The sequence below is a fragment of the Periophthalmus magnuspinnatus genome, chromosome 13 (genome assembly GCF_009829125.3).
Source record: "Periophthalmus magnuspinnatus isolate fPerMag1 chromosome 13, fPerMag1.2.pri, whole genome shotgun sequence".
NCBI classification, from domain to species: domain Eukaryota; kingdom Metazoa; phylum Chordata; class Actinopteri; order Gobiiformes; family Gobiidae; genus Periophthalmus; species Periophthalmus magnuspinnatus.
This window is the reverse complement of record NC_047138.1, coordinates 8,479,942-8,496,354: the sequence shown is the minus strand read 5'-3', so window position 1 is coordinate 8,496,354 and position 16,413 is coordinate 8,479,942. Positions and strand designations below refer to the sequence as shown.

The window sequence follows — 16,413 nt, the reverse complement described above, 5'->3', positions numbered from 1 at the left end:
TCAACTGTCACAGACCTTATATTCATAGCCATTCATTGACAAACAGTGGTCATGAAACAGAAACTATAAAAATGAGAACACAGACCAGCTTTAAATCATACCATGTGTGTTTTGACTCGCAAAATGTTCCCCTTTTCAAAGCTGCTGGTGTACTGTGAGAGAATAAACAATGGCATTTTTAGAGACAACTTAGTGCAGAGTCAAATTCCACTGATATTTATGGCACAACTAAGGGGTGACTTCATAGTAAAAGTTTGGCTGCTTGGTGCATGTGTGAATGGGCTTGTATTTTAAGTTGTTTCAAGGTAATGTTGCCTTGTTTTGTAGCCTATGTCATCACTGTCTGAACATCTGGACAACACAGCACATGCAAACACAATATGGCTGTTATTCATGGTTGATTTTTTTCCTCTAAAGATGAACAGCAGTGATTTTCTTCCAAAGACGTGTGGTTTTGACATAATCTAGTGTGACCCAAGGACAAATGCCAGTTTTCAATACAACACAGTTTTTACTAAAGGACTGTTGGGTTGTGGTGTCTTCTCTGTTGTCTAAGTTTGCTGAAAAGATGTGGAGAGGTGAGGTTGCTTGTTAAAAGTCACAGTTAGCTGGTAGGCTTTGAGGAATCTGCAGACACACACAGCTTTGGCTTCACATCTCCACACACTCACTGCTCAGTTATGACTTGGGCCCCTCTGTGGGAGGTGATTGACAGGACTTTGGAAATAATATCCTCTTACATGAAGCCAAACCGTGACACATTTTTTTAATGCAAATTTGTGTTCTAAAAGATTTAAGTTTAAAATATTAAATTCTCAGTATTGCAACAGATTGTTTGAAAGTTTTAATATAAAAATATAGCCACATGTTAGTCATATTTTTGGCCTAAATTAAGCCGTGTTTTGGTCTTAATTATGTTTTTATTGAGACACAATAGTATTACCGGTAGTTAAATAATTGAAAATAGCCAAATAATAATAATTATTGCATATTTATTGCATTTTCTTTACTCATATCATGCAGTCCTACTTATTATGTACTTTATTGAATGATTCGATATGAAATGCACTCTTTGCTTTAGAGTCTGCTATGATTCATGTAAATAAACAGATTTCACTCCAGATGGAAATGAGATTGTTGCTGTAATCCTGTCATATTTACGCTGTGATTACACATGTTCATTAATATGCACTGTCCCTGTCAAATAAATCCCTTATTTACAATTTTTTACCATTTAGGCAGACTTTGCTTTGGCTTATAACCTTCTTAATCTTGAATCTTTGGTACATTATTGCTAAATGACTGTGGTATTATTAATATAAGCTTTCAGCATATACATTTGGTTATTGGTTTGGGTCATATGATGAGCTGAAAAACACGTAAGCAAACACCATAATGTTTTTCATACCATGTTCTTGTTCTTGGGTAAAGTCTGTAAAGTACTTCTTATTTCCCAATAAAAGATGTTCTTAACATAGCTTAACAGGTTCAAAGGAGCAGCAGGCCAGAGGTCTCTGTCAGTATTTGGAAAAGCCATGTTAACATGTGTAACCCCTTATTCACTTGTGACACAGACTTCAACCCCGTGTGGAAAAAGTTGTGCTGTAGCAGAGGTCCCAGATGCTGCATTCACAGTTTGAAGAGGATGCTTGTGTATTTGAATTTGTTGCAGGACAGTAACCTGCTATTGACCAGGTCAAAGTAACAACCAACTCAGAAACATATGCAAAAGTGTCTATCCTTTTTGTCTAATCTTTGTGTAATTGCTTTCTGAACTGTTAAACCATGTGTTTTGAATTACTGAGCACACTTTCATTAGCAGTGGTTGGACACAGTTAATTGCACCTGTTTCCTGAACAATTTACACTGCTTTATAATTTTATAATTCAACACGCTGTTTATATCTGAATCTATCACTGAGCTGGACAAATGTTTTAATTAAAGGAACTTTTATCACATGCACACATCCTAGTCCTCAGAGAACATAGTGCTTCTCCACACAATAACCAATGTTTGTAATACATATCACACAGTACTACTGAAGGTTAATAATAGCTGAAGGCCAGTTCTATCAGACATCACTGCCCCTCTAATAGCACGATCAGAGGTCACAGGTCATGTGAGGTCATGCTGCAGGAAACGTAAGCCTGTATGAGGAACTTATGACATTCATCTATGGCTTCTACCAGACAAAATGGTACAGCCATAAAGTCTGTGTTTAGTCTTGTAGTACTATACAAAACCTGTTTAAGTTAAGTTCAAACTGCAAGACTTGCTAAACTCAAAGCAATCACCTTGTGAATATGCTTTCTAGTGCCATTGTGTGGACTTTGTGATCTACAATAACATATACTGTATGTCAGTTTGAACAAATGTCATAATGTTATAATCAGACCCTGATCTGCTGTGTTACTGTTGTGGCTGCATGACACTAATGGTTATCTATGTATATCTTTGCATGTTCCACTGTCAGTTGAAATGTTTGTGAACATGTCCAGGTTCATCAGGAACACAGATACATGTGGACTTTTTGTTTGTCTATGTTTATCATCTTGATTGTAGCAGCTTTTTTTTGAACCTTTCATTGGACCGCTTTCTTACAGTTCTTCAACGTCACTACATTTGTACATTATTTTCCTAAAAATAGTATAGTATAGTATAGTATAGAGTATATACCGCAACTAAAATATTTTATTCATAATGATTTTCTTAAAATAACACATAATAAAGTAACATTTAACGAAGAACAATGTAACACTGATACTAACCATTCAATTACTTTACCTTTTTCTATAACAACTTTAAGCTTGTTGTAACATAGCTGCACATCAGGTTAGGAAATAACGCACACAAAGGAATATTGCACCCCAAATACATAACCTTATCTTTGTGTTTTTGCTTTTTTTTGTTTTAATATTTTGTTTATACATTGCAATACATACAATTACTACAACTTGTCTCCTACTACTTTCAAAATACAAATATCAAAAGTAAATAGATCAGCCCACTGACAGGCATTGCACACAGTTGTATGAAGGATGGATTTGCGTGTGAATTTTCTAGACAGCCCAGCTTTATGACTGGCTGTTTTTTCCATTGTCATAATGCCTTAAACCAGACCGTGAAAGTAGTGGTCTGGGTCAAACTAAAACCTTGATTCAGGGTCTATTAAGAATGTGGTGTATCCTAAACAAATTTCCCCTCATTATAATTTGTCAAATCTATGTCCTTTTACAACATTATGACTCAACTGAGGACTCAACTGACTCATCTTTTCTGGTTGATTAAAGATGCATTATGTAACTTTTCTGGTGGAGACTCTGCCAACATCTCGATTAAATCGATTCATCAAATTTGAAATTCAAATAGATTTGTTTGGAAGACAAACCATTTTTATTTTCCTCACTTGGAAATGCAAGAAAAGGCTGCTCACTATGGTCACAAAGAACAAAGCAAACTTTGGCCTAAAGGGGGAGAAATTGAAAATGGAATTTTTAATTTTTATTTTCAGGCAAAATCACCCAGCCCTACAAGTAGTGGACCCTCCGCCAGAAAAGTAAGTGCACTTTTAACTGCATGAGAACGTCTGTAGAATATTTGTAATGTAAATAGTTTACCTCTAGGGGTCACCAAAGCAATATTTAACATAGGGTACACAAAGCCAATCAACTATAATCCACTTAGACATACAGTAATACTGTCTACAGCCCTAACCTGTTTAACCCCTGGTAAGCCAAAATGGTTGAGAACACTCATAGTAACTTGGATTACAACAGATACAAGTATACTCAAAACATTCTCAGTCACAGTGAGGGGGCTGCTTCTATGTCTGAAAATGCACATTTTGTACCTTCCAGGCTTATTGCTGGTTTTATGATTTAATTGGCATCAATACGGTATCACCATTTACAATAAAAATACATCAGTATCTCAAACTTTTGAACAGACTATTCTTGCTAATCTGTAGCTCCCTCTTGTGGACAACACATTTCTCTGACCATATGACCATCTGAAAGAAACAAGAGAGAAACTCAGAGGAAAGAGGTGAGAGGGGAACATTCCTATGACACAAGTTGTTGAAGGCGACTACTGATAAAGAGCTTACCCAGGGGCTCTTTCCTACACCGGTCCCATGATTAGGAGGTACGCCCGGGGCATGTAATGCTGATTGAAGTCACACGTTTTTGGAAGACTTGTTTTTGCTGACCAGGGGTCAATACTTTTAACACAGACTTAGATGACAGCAACAAAACATATATATCAAACATATAATATAGCTAGCAATAAACAGGAATGTAGTTAAACCTGCCAAAATTAAATATGTATTATGCAAATGAGTTGCATCAGCAGGAACATCTAACTGTAATGTTTTATCTACAGGTGTGAATAATATTTCCTATTATATACACATCATGTTATACTGTACAATATAGTGCATATGAAAATATACACTATGTTCATGGAAGGGCTCACAAATCAACACTTACGTAATTCAATTTGGTGGAGCCTTGTTATTTTTCCAGTCTCCTTGAACTCCCCCCACACTGGGAAGTCCTGTGGCACAGCATGGAGGTTCTAGATGAATACAACATCAGGCCTGTGCACTTTCTGTCACCCTCTCCCACTGACATAGTGCAGAGTGAAGCCCATTAAAGATTTACCAACTAACTGAGGTGGTCCCCCTCAGAAGATGAGTGAGAGAGCTCAGGAGAGGGGCCAATCCAGGGGGACCTGTGGGGTTTCTAAAGCATGATTCATATTCAGAAACATGTGAAAGAGTTGTGCAGCTCAGCAGTGATCAGTCTACATGGGGCTGCACTAATCCACCCCGTGTCCTGGCTGTTCTCTGCCTCACCTCAGATATATTTGTCTGTGCGCAGCCCTGCTCAATCTGAGACATATGGATACAGTAAATACACCCTCATTCAATCTGGGAAAAGGGTTGCATAACCAGCTGTTTTATATTTAGTATGTGCTAAAGTTAGTATTTTAGCTGTTTCTTGTTGTGTTATAAAAGTTGCCGTTTTACTAAATAACACATTATAACATACTATGTTAATTATGGAAAGACTTTGCCCTCCTAGTGGAGCCAGGACACATTAGCTTACATCTCATCTCATCTGTCACAACTAATATTATTAGATTAGACTGCCTGTAACCATAGCTGTCTTATGCTGCAGCAACAAGATTATGTGTCACAGCCATTTTGGGCATGTCAACACCGAGGGGAACTGCCACTATCAGAGGAAATAGCTTTGCTCTGTCTGTTTAATTTATGCTATTCATTAATCTCCAGTGATGCAAGCATAAGGGGCTTCCCCTGGGATTTAAGTCACATAAGCTACCGCTGTTTGATAAGATGCAAATTTTGTTCACATGTGCTACACTTAGCTGTAGGATTCACAGTGTATTGAATTATCAGATTCAAACCTAGGAGAGTGAGTGTAGCCTCATGAGTGCAGAGTGTGTGTTTGGTGCCTCTTCAACCACTTGCAACATGAGATATGCATGCACTATAGGATTGCAAAAGGGTGGAAAATTCCTGGTAAATTTGCTGAAAATTGAACTTAAGCAATTTTATTAGGAACTAGAAAAAAATGTAATGTGGCTTATAAAACATTATATGTTGCTTTTTTGTAAAAAGTTAGTTTAGTAACTTTTTAAAAAAACAGTTCTTATTTATTTTAACAGCTGTACAGGTTTTATGGGTAATATAGCTACAGATCAACTGATATGAGTATTTTCATAGTCCAAGGTATTCTATAATTTCGAGACGCCAATGCTCAAAATCCTCTGCCGATACTTTTGACTGATATATAAGGCAGATATTGATCTTTTCCCACAAGATACATTATTTGAAAACCACTACAAACTCCATTACTGTCTATAATTTGCACTGCCCGGCATAATAAAAATAGAACCCATATATTTGTCTATCTCTAAATATAGCCCCAGTCATACAATTGATACAATGAGTCTCTCCTCATTGTATTGAGGTCACATTAACCTTGTGAAATGATACACAGCACTATTCCTGAAGTGTTTCATATCTACATTATCTTACTTATCTCACTGGATAACTTGGTTCTATGGTGGTTTTGTTTCGTTTGACAAGGCAAGTACAATTTGGCAAGCCAAATTGTACTTTGTTCTCTAATCTGTCAGATGTGTCTTGTCTTTGTTAGTTTGAGGATATTTGAGACAACCGCACCTGAAACACAAATATCCAGTAACATCATATAGACACTCAGTGGGACAGTTCTACCTCCTTAAATGCCCTGCATGTTGACCTGAATGCCTGAAACTTCTTCCTCATCAAGCCCTAGTAGTCACATCTGATGCTGTTACCCTCCTTGGCTGTGATTGTGAAAGTATAGAAGTGTATCATCTCAGTTTCTTCTATGGGACAAACAAAGGCAGAGTAAAAAATTTGACCAGTGACAGTCAAGACATTTTTATTTATATTTTATTTTTACTGCAGGAGAACATGCAAACTCCACTAAATTAAAAATAATAATTAGCTGCCAACAAAGCAATGCCGACCATTCATAGAAACCTTAGTCTTGCAGTTTCTCTCATTTAGTACGCTAACTATGTGAGGGACCGAGAGAGTGCATAGTTTACGAGTACTGTGATGAACTGATGCATACTGTAGAAGTATGAAACATGGCTTTGAAGTGTAACTATAACAACTATCAAACTGTTTCACCTTGTTGGTTGGTATAGCATCAGATTTATGTCAAAACTACAGACACTACATTTTACCACAAGCAGTTTCTTTCAGTTTTCAACTTAGTGTACTTCACTACTTAAGCTATAAAGTGGACTATATAATACTGAGGAAAATATATACATAATTGCCTTAAACAGTCAATACATTAAAATTGACTAAAGCCAGATTTGTTTTTTTTTTTCAAATTAAAATGTGTATTTTCTTCAGAAGAATATTTTGTGTGAGCATTAGAACAAGTGCCTGTATGTTTTATTTATTTCATTATTTTAATGTTTAAATATATATATATTAGTTATAAATATATATAATGCATATAAATATAACTAGACTCAAAAAGCTTCTTAGACTATATATTTATTATGAATACACACGTGATGGAAATAATAAATGTTTTGTGTTACAGAATACTGAATACCATAATCTTGTAACATGGCCCAGTCTCACTGCAGATAGAGTGATAGAGTGATAGAGTGATAGAGTGATAGAGTGCTGTTGCACTACACAGTTACATTATACTTTATGCATTATACTGCAGTATTCTGAATACTGTTACATTGTACTTTATACATTATACTACTAAAAAAAAAAACAACACACACATTTTAGCCCAAACTATGATGAAGAGGCTGATGGGTTACAATATCACTGGATATTTGCATATTTTGGGAAAAGCCAGAGTTTCATTAAATACTTTGAAATTTACTATAGGCTTTTATTATAGTGAGCACCTATACAAGCTTTATTGTAATAAAGCCTTTCAAAAAAACTGTGTGGTCATCCATTTTTACTGAAGTGACGTGTCTATTGGCTTTTAATTATTGATTCATTGAGAGTAACTGGATGTTATACAACAGGTGTCGTGATAATTAAACATGCAAAATAAGAAAGCCTTTCTATATGGGATAAATTTGGTAGATGAAATGCACACATGCCAATAGGTTTGAGTTGCTTCCAGTCTAAGATCTCATGGCTCAAATTAAAGTCAGGTGTGCAACCCCTTCCCCACCTGTGCCCCTCCCTCACCTGCTGCACTTGACTGCTCCTCACTGATGAGATGCCACTTCAGTCCTAAATGTTCATCAACACGAACACTGATGCCATACAAACTGTTGTCTTACAGCTATCTTTTCTCCTCTCCCTTTGTTTGTGTGTTCATGGAACAGTCTGAAGTCAACTTGTTTTATACTTCTGCCCATGGGCGGAGTGTGTGATTGCGTGAGTTTAGAAACAAAAGAAAAAAAAAAATCACTGTTGTACATTAGGACAAGTCTGTGCACACTGACTTTAGAAGAATATAAAACTGTACATGGGTTTAACATTTAACAAGCCCACGTTGGTGTATAGGTTATAAATTATTGGTATTTATGTTTATGTTACCAGAGTTACCAGAAAATGTAATACTCAAGTAGAGATACCTAAAAATCCACTCAAGTATAGTAACAAAGTACAACAAGTCCATGTCACCCCCTGAAGTATTTTTGTATTGCTACCTCTGCCTCTGACCTTAGCTGAGGGATCTTACCGATTGTGCATGTTTTGGTTTGGGGGGCCCTACCCAGACATGGGGAGAACATGCAAATTCTGTTTACTGCTAGCCACTCATTCACTTTGCATCTTTAAATAGACTGTTTATAAACAAATTCAGAAAATATATATGATATACAGCATCTGTATATGCACTTCAAGTTCTTCACAGAATAGCATGGTGTCAAGGGCGGGATTTCCAGAGTGGTTACCAATCACAGAGAGCTCAGTACCTCTGGTGGGTGCCGCCCCTAATGGCTAAAAGTGTTTCTCAAGCAAGCAGCATATCACATCCAGTAGGCAGAGGAGTGTGCACGCACTCTGAGAGGATTGTGTGTTTGGACTTTTGACATAAATCTTGATCAATAGATTTTCTTTTAAATTCAACAACAGTGTGTGTAGGGTGCAGACTGTTGCAGTTTGCAGCTGACTGTCAGCTGTGGAGAGCGCATCTTTACAATGAAGTGGAGAAGCATCATCTTATTTGTGTCTGTCTGCTCCTTTTCTGCTTATTACATTTATGAACCCCTTCCTGAACAGATGGAACAGAAATGGAAAATTATGCTCACCAACTCTTTCTTCAGAACTCTCAGCCATGTGGTAAGTCTTACACACAGTAGTACACATATCAAAGTAACATATTATACATAATATACTATGTTTATTATACAGTAACAGCTCACTTAACATGCCAGAGCTCTATGAGCATACTTAGTCTTTAGTTTACACGCATTTAACAGTTCATTTTGCTGATGAGGTGGTGACAACAGATTATGTCAGACACTAATCCGTCAGATGTATAGTCTTGTTCACTTGTGCTAATAATAGACCTAATACATCCGTTCTTGCTGATTGTTTTATGTGGAATGAATACTTGAGGCATTTCATACATCACTGAACTGTATCCAAATTGTTTTCTTCACAGTTATAAATCCTTATCAAATGTTTGCTTGTTATATCAACATTTGACGGATTGGTAGTGCATGAAGTTCATATTGCTCTTAGCATATAGTATTTTGCCTCTATTTTTTGTAACATTATAACAATAAAAGTTTGCTATGAAAATAGCACTGCAGCAAATGGAGGTGAAGAAGGTGTTATTATTGATATAATGTATGTTTGTGTCTTTTGCTGTTTCTCTACAGGCAGACTTCAGTGAGTTAGTGGGGCTGCAGCACTATATGGGTGTGATGTACCTCATTACTCTGATTGAGAAAGTAGTTCCATTGTCTGATGCACATGTCCAGGTCATAGAGGAGTCTTTTGAAGGAGTGGATGTACTTGTGTATCAGCCACAGCAGAAAGCAGATAGCAGTGATCTCAGAAGAGCTGTGGTATACCTGCATGGTGGGGGCTGGTGTCTAGGCAGTCCTAGTGAGTCTTATTGTCCCATTCTTTTTAATCACACATATTCATTTGAAGTTTGATGAAAATGTTGTAAATATTAACCCCTGTCTGTTTAGGAATGAGCCCATATGATCTCTTGGCCAGGAAGATTGTAAAGGAGCTAAATGCTGTTGTTCTTTCTGTAGAGTAAGTATTAAATGCTCATTTAAACACATACACAACCTGAATGAAGCAATACTTATCTGACTAACAGTTATGCAACTCAATCCCATCAATCCATAGCTACATTTAGTTTTACTTTATAATCAGCCACTATCTTAGCCATTAACCATTAACAAAGCCTATAGACTAGGGTAGTGTTGTAACTACAATTTGAAAAATACATTCAGCCATTGTAACATAAATCCTAAGCATTCATTTAAAAATGTATTTCTTCAGTTATCGTCTTGCTCCTCCTCACCACTTCCCTGAGCCATATGAGGATGTGTACCGAGTGGTGAAACGTTTCCTCCAGAAGGAGGTGCTGGCACAGTATTCTGTGCACCCAGGACGTGTCGCTGTGTCCGGGGACAGTGCAGGGGGGAACTTGGCAGCTGCGGTCACTCAGCAGGTATTCAAATCAATTATTATAATAACTATACCTCTATACATTGCGCGCACCACTATCTTTATTGTACGCAACTACAGACAGTAGTACCCATTTTTCATACTTTGAATACAATTATTTAAAATAGTTATTTTAAATAAAAATATGTGTTTAGCTGTTGAAATAAGTAGAAAAGCAGATAGGTTTCAGGCAGAGACAGGGAAAGAACAAAGGGACAAAATAACCGCAGCAGGAGGTCCCAGAAAATGTGCTCCCTCTTAGATATATTAGTTATGCATAAATCTATTGTCCTGCTCTTTTCTTTAGCTTTAGAAGAAGATCAGCTTCAAGCTAATATTTTAGGCATCAGACTGGGAGAGCATGCATACCATTTTTCTTTTTATCATTCATCCAAGCAGAGGGGTAACAGAAAGGGGAGGGGTGGAGTAGACAACACTGGAGAAGCAAACCCAAACCCAGGCTTTACACAGACAAAATAATATTTAAATGATAAAGTACATTTCTATTTTAAATTGTTCCATTAGACTTGAGTTGTAATTGTTTGTTTCTTTACAGTTACTGAATGATCCAGAGCAACAAGTTAATTTCAAGGCTCAAGGTCTACTGTACCCAGTGATGCAGGCCCTGGACCTCAACACACCATCATACCAGCAGAATCAGGACATGCCCCTCCTGCCACGTACCCTCATGGTGCGCTTTTGGAGCGAGTACTTCACCAGTGACAAAAAACTATTCAGCGCAATGATGGCTAACTTACATAACAGCCCTGAGTCTTCTACTCTGCTGAAGTTTGTTAACTGGAGTGCCTTCTTACCTGAAAGATACCATAAACAGTACAATTACAGTGCACCAGTGGTGATGCAGGAAAAGAGCAAGGCATTAGATAGACAATGGCGTTGGATTGGAGACCCCAGAGCATCCCCCCTGTTGGTTCCAGATTCAGCTCTGCATGCTCTGCCAAAGACCTATGTCCTGACCTGCGAGTTTGATGTCCTGCGAGACGACGGGGTCATGTATGTCACACGACTGCGCGCGGCTGGTGTGGACGTGACGCATCATCACTATGAGACAGGATTCCATGGAGCAATGATGTTCACTGTGTGGCCAACTGATTTCCTGATAGCACACCTAATGACTGACAACTTTGTCAAATGGCTACAAGTGAGCTTGTAAAAACAAAGACAATATTTGAATTATTTCATTCCTCTTTTTATCTTGTATTATACAAATGCACATGACAAATGCTTTTGGAAGCTGGTGCAAAGTGTGTGAAGAATGCTGATGTATAGACCACTGTGATTCAAGATGACTGTACATTTTTGAAAAGAAACAGAGGAAGCACAGTGTTTGACACTTGAATGTAAAAAATAGTGTATTGACAAAACAACTGAGGGAAAAAACAACAGCTATTTAGACCATAGTTTTTTTCCCCAGGGCCCATTTACTTACTTTCATATACTAAGGTAATATAACCTTGACAAACTGTTTAGTTGATAAATGCACTGAACTTCTTGTGGGAGTGTTGCTTTTTGCACAAATATGTTCTATAGATAAATACATGTAATATATTTCACTTTAAGTCATGTTAATCATTATTGATCATATGTTAATCATTGTTCAACTGTAACTGTTTATTTTCATGAAAAGAAAACCCTATAACTGAAACATATCCCATATTCTTTATTTTATTTTATTTGTTGTCAGTACAAGAAGCATGTGCACATCGAAAAGAGAAAACAAATATTGGCTCAAAGGGAATATGTAGAAGTTCAAGGAACTTGTAGGGTCCTACTCTTCATACATTGTTACTGTGCTTTTTACTCTGGTGAGCTACTTTTACAACTACTCGTTTGTGAACGCTAGAAACTTTATAGTCTATAAGTCTTGATAACAGTGACAGTGGGCTATAGATGGGGTACAGGTAAATCATGCCCGTAAATCCTAGATCATGATCCATTTATCAGTGCACAGAGTTTAAACATTAAAAGTATACAATGGCAATATGGCTGTGATTAATCACATTTTCAATATTCAGCTTCATATCTATATTTCCTTAATCCTTTCAGGAGCTCTTTGGAAGAAGATGGAGAGCTACTTACTTCCAAACTACACGTTGGGAATCTTTGCATTAGACATTTAGGGAACTTGCTTATGTGCATACACTTATGCATACATGTGTATGCATGAGAGCATGCCTCCATTATTTATGGTCATACAAAGAATGAAAAACGCAATGTTTTTCCTTTATGGGCGTACCAAATAAAAGCAAACGAGACACAAAACTTTTTTGTTCTTTATGGATTTACAAATGAATAATAATGAGAAAGGAGAACAAAAATAACAATAAGAAATATATGTAAACAATAGCTATACAATGTTTACAGAACCATGGTATAAAAGAATCATCAAGAAACATGACAGACTCATATAAAAGAACACATAAAAAAATAAATAAATAAAATCCCTGTTGCTGAAAATGGCTAGCCTGGCCAGCCAGCCAGTTTTCTTCCTACAGTGAAATTCAGTGTGGCAATGTGTTTCTGGAGTGTCCTTACCAAGCAGAGTACAGCACAGACAGAGTATAGCACAGCACAGACAGAGTACAGCACAGCACAGACAGAGTACAGCACAGCACAGAGTACAGCACAGCACAGAGTACAGCACAGCACAGACAGAGTACAGCACAGACAGAGTACAGCACAGCACAGACAGAGTACAGCACAGACAGAGTACAGCACAGCACAGACACCATCTGAATTACTTAAATCAAAATACTCAAAATGGCGGCCACACAGCATCAGTCTCATGCTAGGTATAGCTGTTTTTGATGGAGAAGACCATGGCAACTGACATTTCTAAAGGCTTTTCTCTGTAAAAGACTTTTTTCCCCATGCTACTGAATTTATATGTCATTTACCTGCTTCTCCACTCGTCACATACATCTACTTCACACCTGTTAATCCCATCTTGAAAGTATTTTCAAGCAAAGCAGCACCAGACAGATTTTTTTTTTTTGTAGAATACCCATAGTCTGTGGGAATACCATATAAAAATTGTTCTGGATTTGTTAGGAATGTTAGGAAAAAGGAGCCCTGCACATGTAAGAGTGAAAACTGTAGTAGTGAAGTCCTATCTAAATCCTCTGGTTTAAGCATAATAACAGTAACGTGAAATGGATTATATAATATTTCAAACGGTTCAGATTATGCTTAGACACTGTAAAGCATGCCCCCTAATGTAGCCACGAGCATGTTCTGTGATGACATAACTGGATATTCCTTTAGTCAAATGCTAATTAGGCTACACATTCCTTCTCTACACCATTGTACAACAAAATACTTTTTCGTTGCAGATGTCCTCACATGTACCTTTTGTACATTTTTTTCCCTGCCGCTTTTCTTGGTGAAACTCACACTGAGAGGACTGACTAATATTTCATTTGTTTTGTTTTTCTGACTCTTTCCAGGAATGACGCCAGTATAAATGAACTGGCACGGTGCAGCGTTATGACTGAGAGAAAGCACCTGGTCAAGTCTGTTGTGCTAACTCGCTGTGAGTCTAAGTGCTTGAGAGTGCAACCACACCACGGCTCACTGTCAGCGAGGCTACTGACTTTAACACTACTCAGAAGAACAATATTATCTAAGCCTACACAGACTACTTATGGACACGGTGAGTCAGGAAAATAACATGCCTTATGTCCCTTAATGAAAAGTGTTAATTATATTTAAGGACCACAATTTGGGACTGAAGTTTTACTACCCATTTATAGACTGTGCTTAATGTTTGGCTAGATATTTGCTTCTTTGGCATTATATGACAAGACAACTTTGAAATAATTTACTTTTGCTTTAAGATGATTGTTGTTGCTGTTCTGTCTTTTTCAGCAGTGTCCTGAACTTTGTGAGCAGCAGGTCTCTGAACTTATCCCCCATCAGAAAGTAGAAGATTGGGTTTAGTACACTGTGTAAAAAGGCCAACGGTCGTGTTATGATGTATATTGCTTCAATGTACATTTTAGTACAGAACTCCAGGTTTGCCCAGGGCTTTTGAGAGGCGATCCGGATATTCCTCATCACGTGGTATGGAGTGTAGAGGACTAGAAAGAGCACTGTAGCACAAGTGGAAACTTTAAGAGGCCGTTTGTAGGAAGTATTCCTTTGTGGCAGAATCCTGTCTTGTAACCGAAGTAGAAATGAAATCTTATAAGAAAATATGCAAAGTCCAATTAAAGGTATAAGATATCCAAACAAGGTCAGCCCCAGACTGTATCCTAAATTGTCAATATCTCCTTTTAGACTGGCAAAGTCTTTACAGTGGCTGGAGTTCCTGCTCCGCAGATCCTGGACCATCAGGTGAATCATAGGTGCCACCTCAGTATTGACAATGAGCCAGGTGAGTCCCGTCACCACGAGGGCTGTGCGTGGCTTCAGGAGAATATGATTTCGGGTTGGATATTTTATCAATAGAAATCGATCCATGCTCACCCACATCATAAAAAGAATGGACGAATACAGATTGACATGCAGGACATAACGGTTAATTACACAAGCATAAGGACTGGTTTCTGATTGTTCATGTGAGTAGCGGTAGGAAAGGCGTGGGAATGTACACAAGAAAATAAGGTCTGATACTGCCATGCTGAACAGGTAAATGTTGCAGCTTTGCCATTTGGGCAAACAAAAGATGTAACCAAGTATGACTAGCACATTTCCTGAAAATCCTAAACAAAATTCAATAGCGTAAAGTGGTGACAGGTAGTACTTCTCAAGAATGTCATCTATCAGTTTACAGTCGAACATCTGAAAAGGACAAGGCAAAATTTAACATTTTGAACCTTGACATTTACAAGTGCATGTATTATAGAGTAAGACTTACCCTGTGAGTAGCCACTGGTGATGTGAATGGTACAGGCTCAGTCCAAGCAGGTACTGCCACTTTCTGTACAGTGAAAACAGTAAACACTGTAGGTTGTGGGTCTGATGTCTCAACACAACAGGCTGGAAAGTCAACCAGAATAAAAACTTAATTCAGTAGCTGCCTGATTCAAAGGATATTGTCATTCTTTTTAGTTAATTTGTAATTTTCATATGGAACTTATAGCCCCTTATTAGGTGCATGCCTGCATTTGTTTGCGTAAATCCATTTACATTGTATGCAAACAGATTTTGTTTAAAACAAATACACATAGCAGCAGATTAATAAACTTGGATTTTGCTTTAAATTCTACAGCATGTGTTTATGTACTTTAATGAAACAACCATCAAACTAAGAGGCACCTTACAAATATGTTCTTGGCTAACAACCCAATCAAAGGTTGTCTTGACACTGAAAGGTTGTGACAGTTAATCTACCTACAAATATGTATTTTTTTCTTTTACGTTGTTGAAAATTATCTGGAGGAAAGAGTGCGCTGTCCCAGTGCAGTGTTCGGAGCAGTAATGCATGGTGATAAACAGTGTTGATCTTTGAAACATGAGGCTCTGCTGGTGAGTTTCTGCTGGTTGCATAACTTATCTGGTTGATGTTAATTCTAATGGAAATTTTACTGTATATTTTGGCAACATGGCGCGTCATGTTGTTCAGCCTTTAGAGAGCACATGATCTGCTGCTGAGAAACATGTGAGACACAGTCAGGATGAAGTCTTTTTTACCTTGCCCCGCAGAGAAGAGCAGTGATGTAATAGATAATAGTATGTCCTTAAGAAACCCAGGCTGGGCTGATAGTGGTCTGTTTTGTTTTATTACTATGGGATCAAGAGTAGTCTGTCAGCATTCCTCCTTAGTGCAGCTTTTAAGTGCAGACAGCAACTGGTTGTAACATGAAGCTTATTTGATCACTTGTTTTATTGTGAGTTATTGTTTTTATAGAAGGCAAAATGTGTATCACACTATCTATGTCCATATGTGATATTAGTACTGATACATCTCTATGTTCTAACCTGGCCAATATATTGCTGCTACATTATTTTTTTTAAGACACTAAAGTTATTTTTTCTTCTGTAGCCCCATATGTACGTGTATTTACTAAATTGCCTACAATCATGTACAATTAAATTCATGGGTTCAGTAAGCTTTTACATTTAAAGGAATATTGTAATTCCTCTCTAGATGTACATGATTGTCCTCTAGTGGTAGAATGATGCAGTACATTGTTATTTTTAAATTAGCTGTTTATTTATTTTCTCCATGATCTCATTCA

The 16,413-nt window shown here is 37.4% G+C and overlaps 2 protein-coding genes across 2 annotated transcripts; one reads left to right on the top strand and one right to left on the bottom strand.

Moving 5' to 3' along the window:
* Positions 1-8,546: 8,546 nt before the first annotated feature.
* Positions 8,547-12,209, top strand: aadac (arylacetamide deacetylase). Its single transcript, XM_033977074.2, has 5 exons — positions 8,547-8,857; positions 9,403-9,631; positions 9,721-9,790; positions 10,043-10,214; positions 10,767-12,209. Exons 1-5 carry the CDS (start codon positions 8,717-8,719, stop codon positions 11,382-11,384), a joined length of 1,230 nt encoding a protein of 409 aa, XP_033832965.1. The 5' UTR covers positions 8,547-8,716; the 3' UTR covers positions 11,385-12,209.
* A 1,756-nt stretch (positions 12,210-13,965) lies between these two features.
* LOC117380587 (succinate receptor 1-like) lies at positions 13,966-15,013 on the bottom strand. The gene has a single exon (XM_033977414.2). It carries the CDS (start codon positions 15,011-15,013, stop codon positions 14,063-14,065), a length of 951 nt encoding a protein of 316 aa, XP_033833305.2. The 3' UTR covers positions 13,966-14,062.
* Between the last annotated feature and the right edge of the window lie 1,400 nt (positions 15,014-16,413).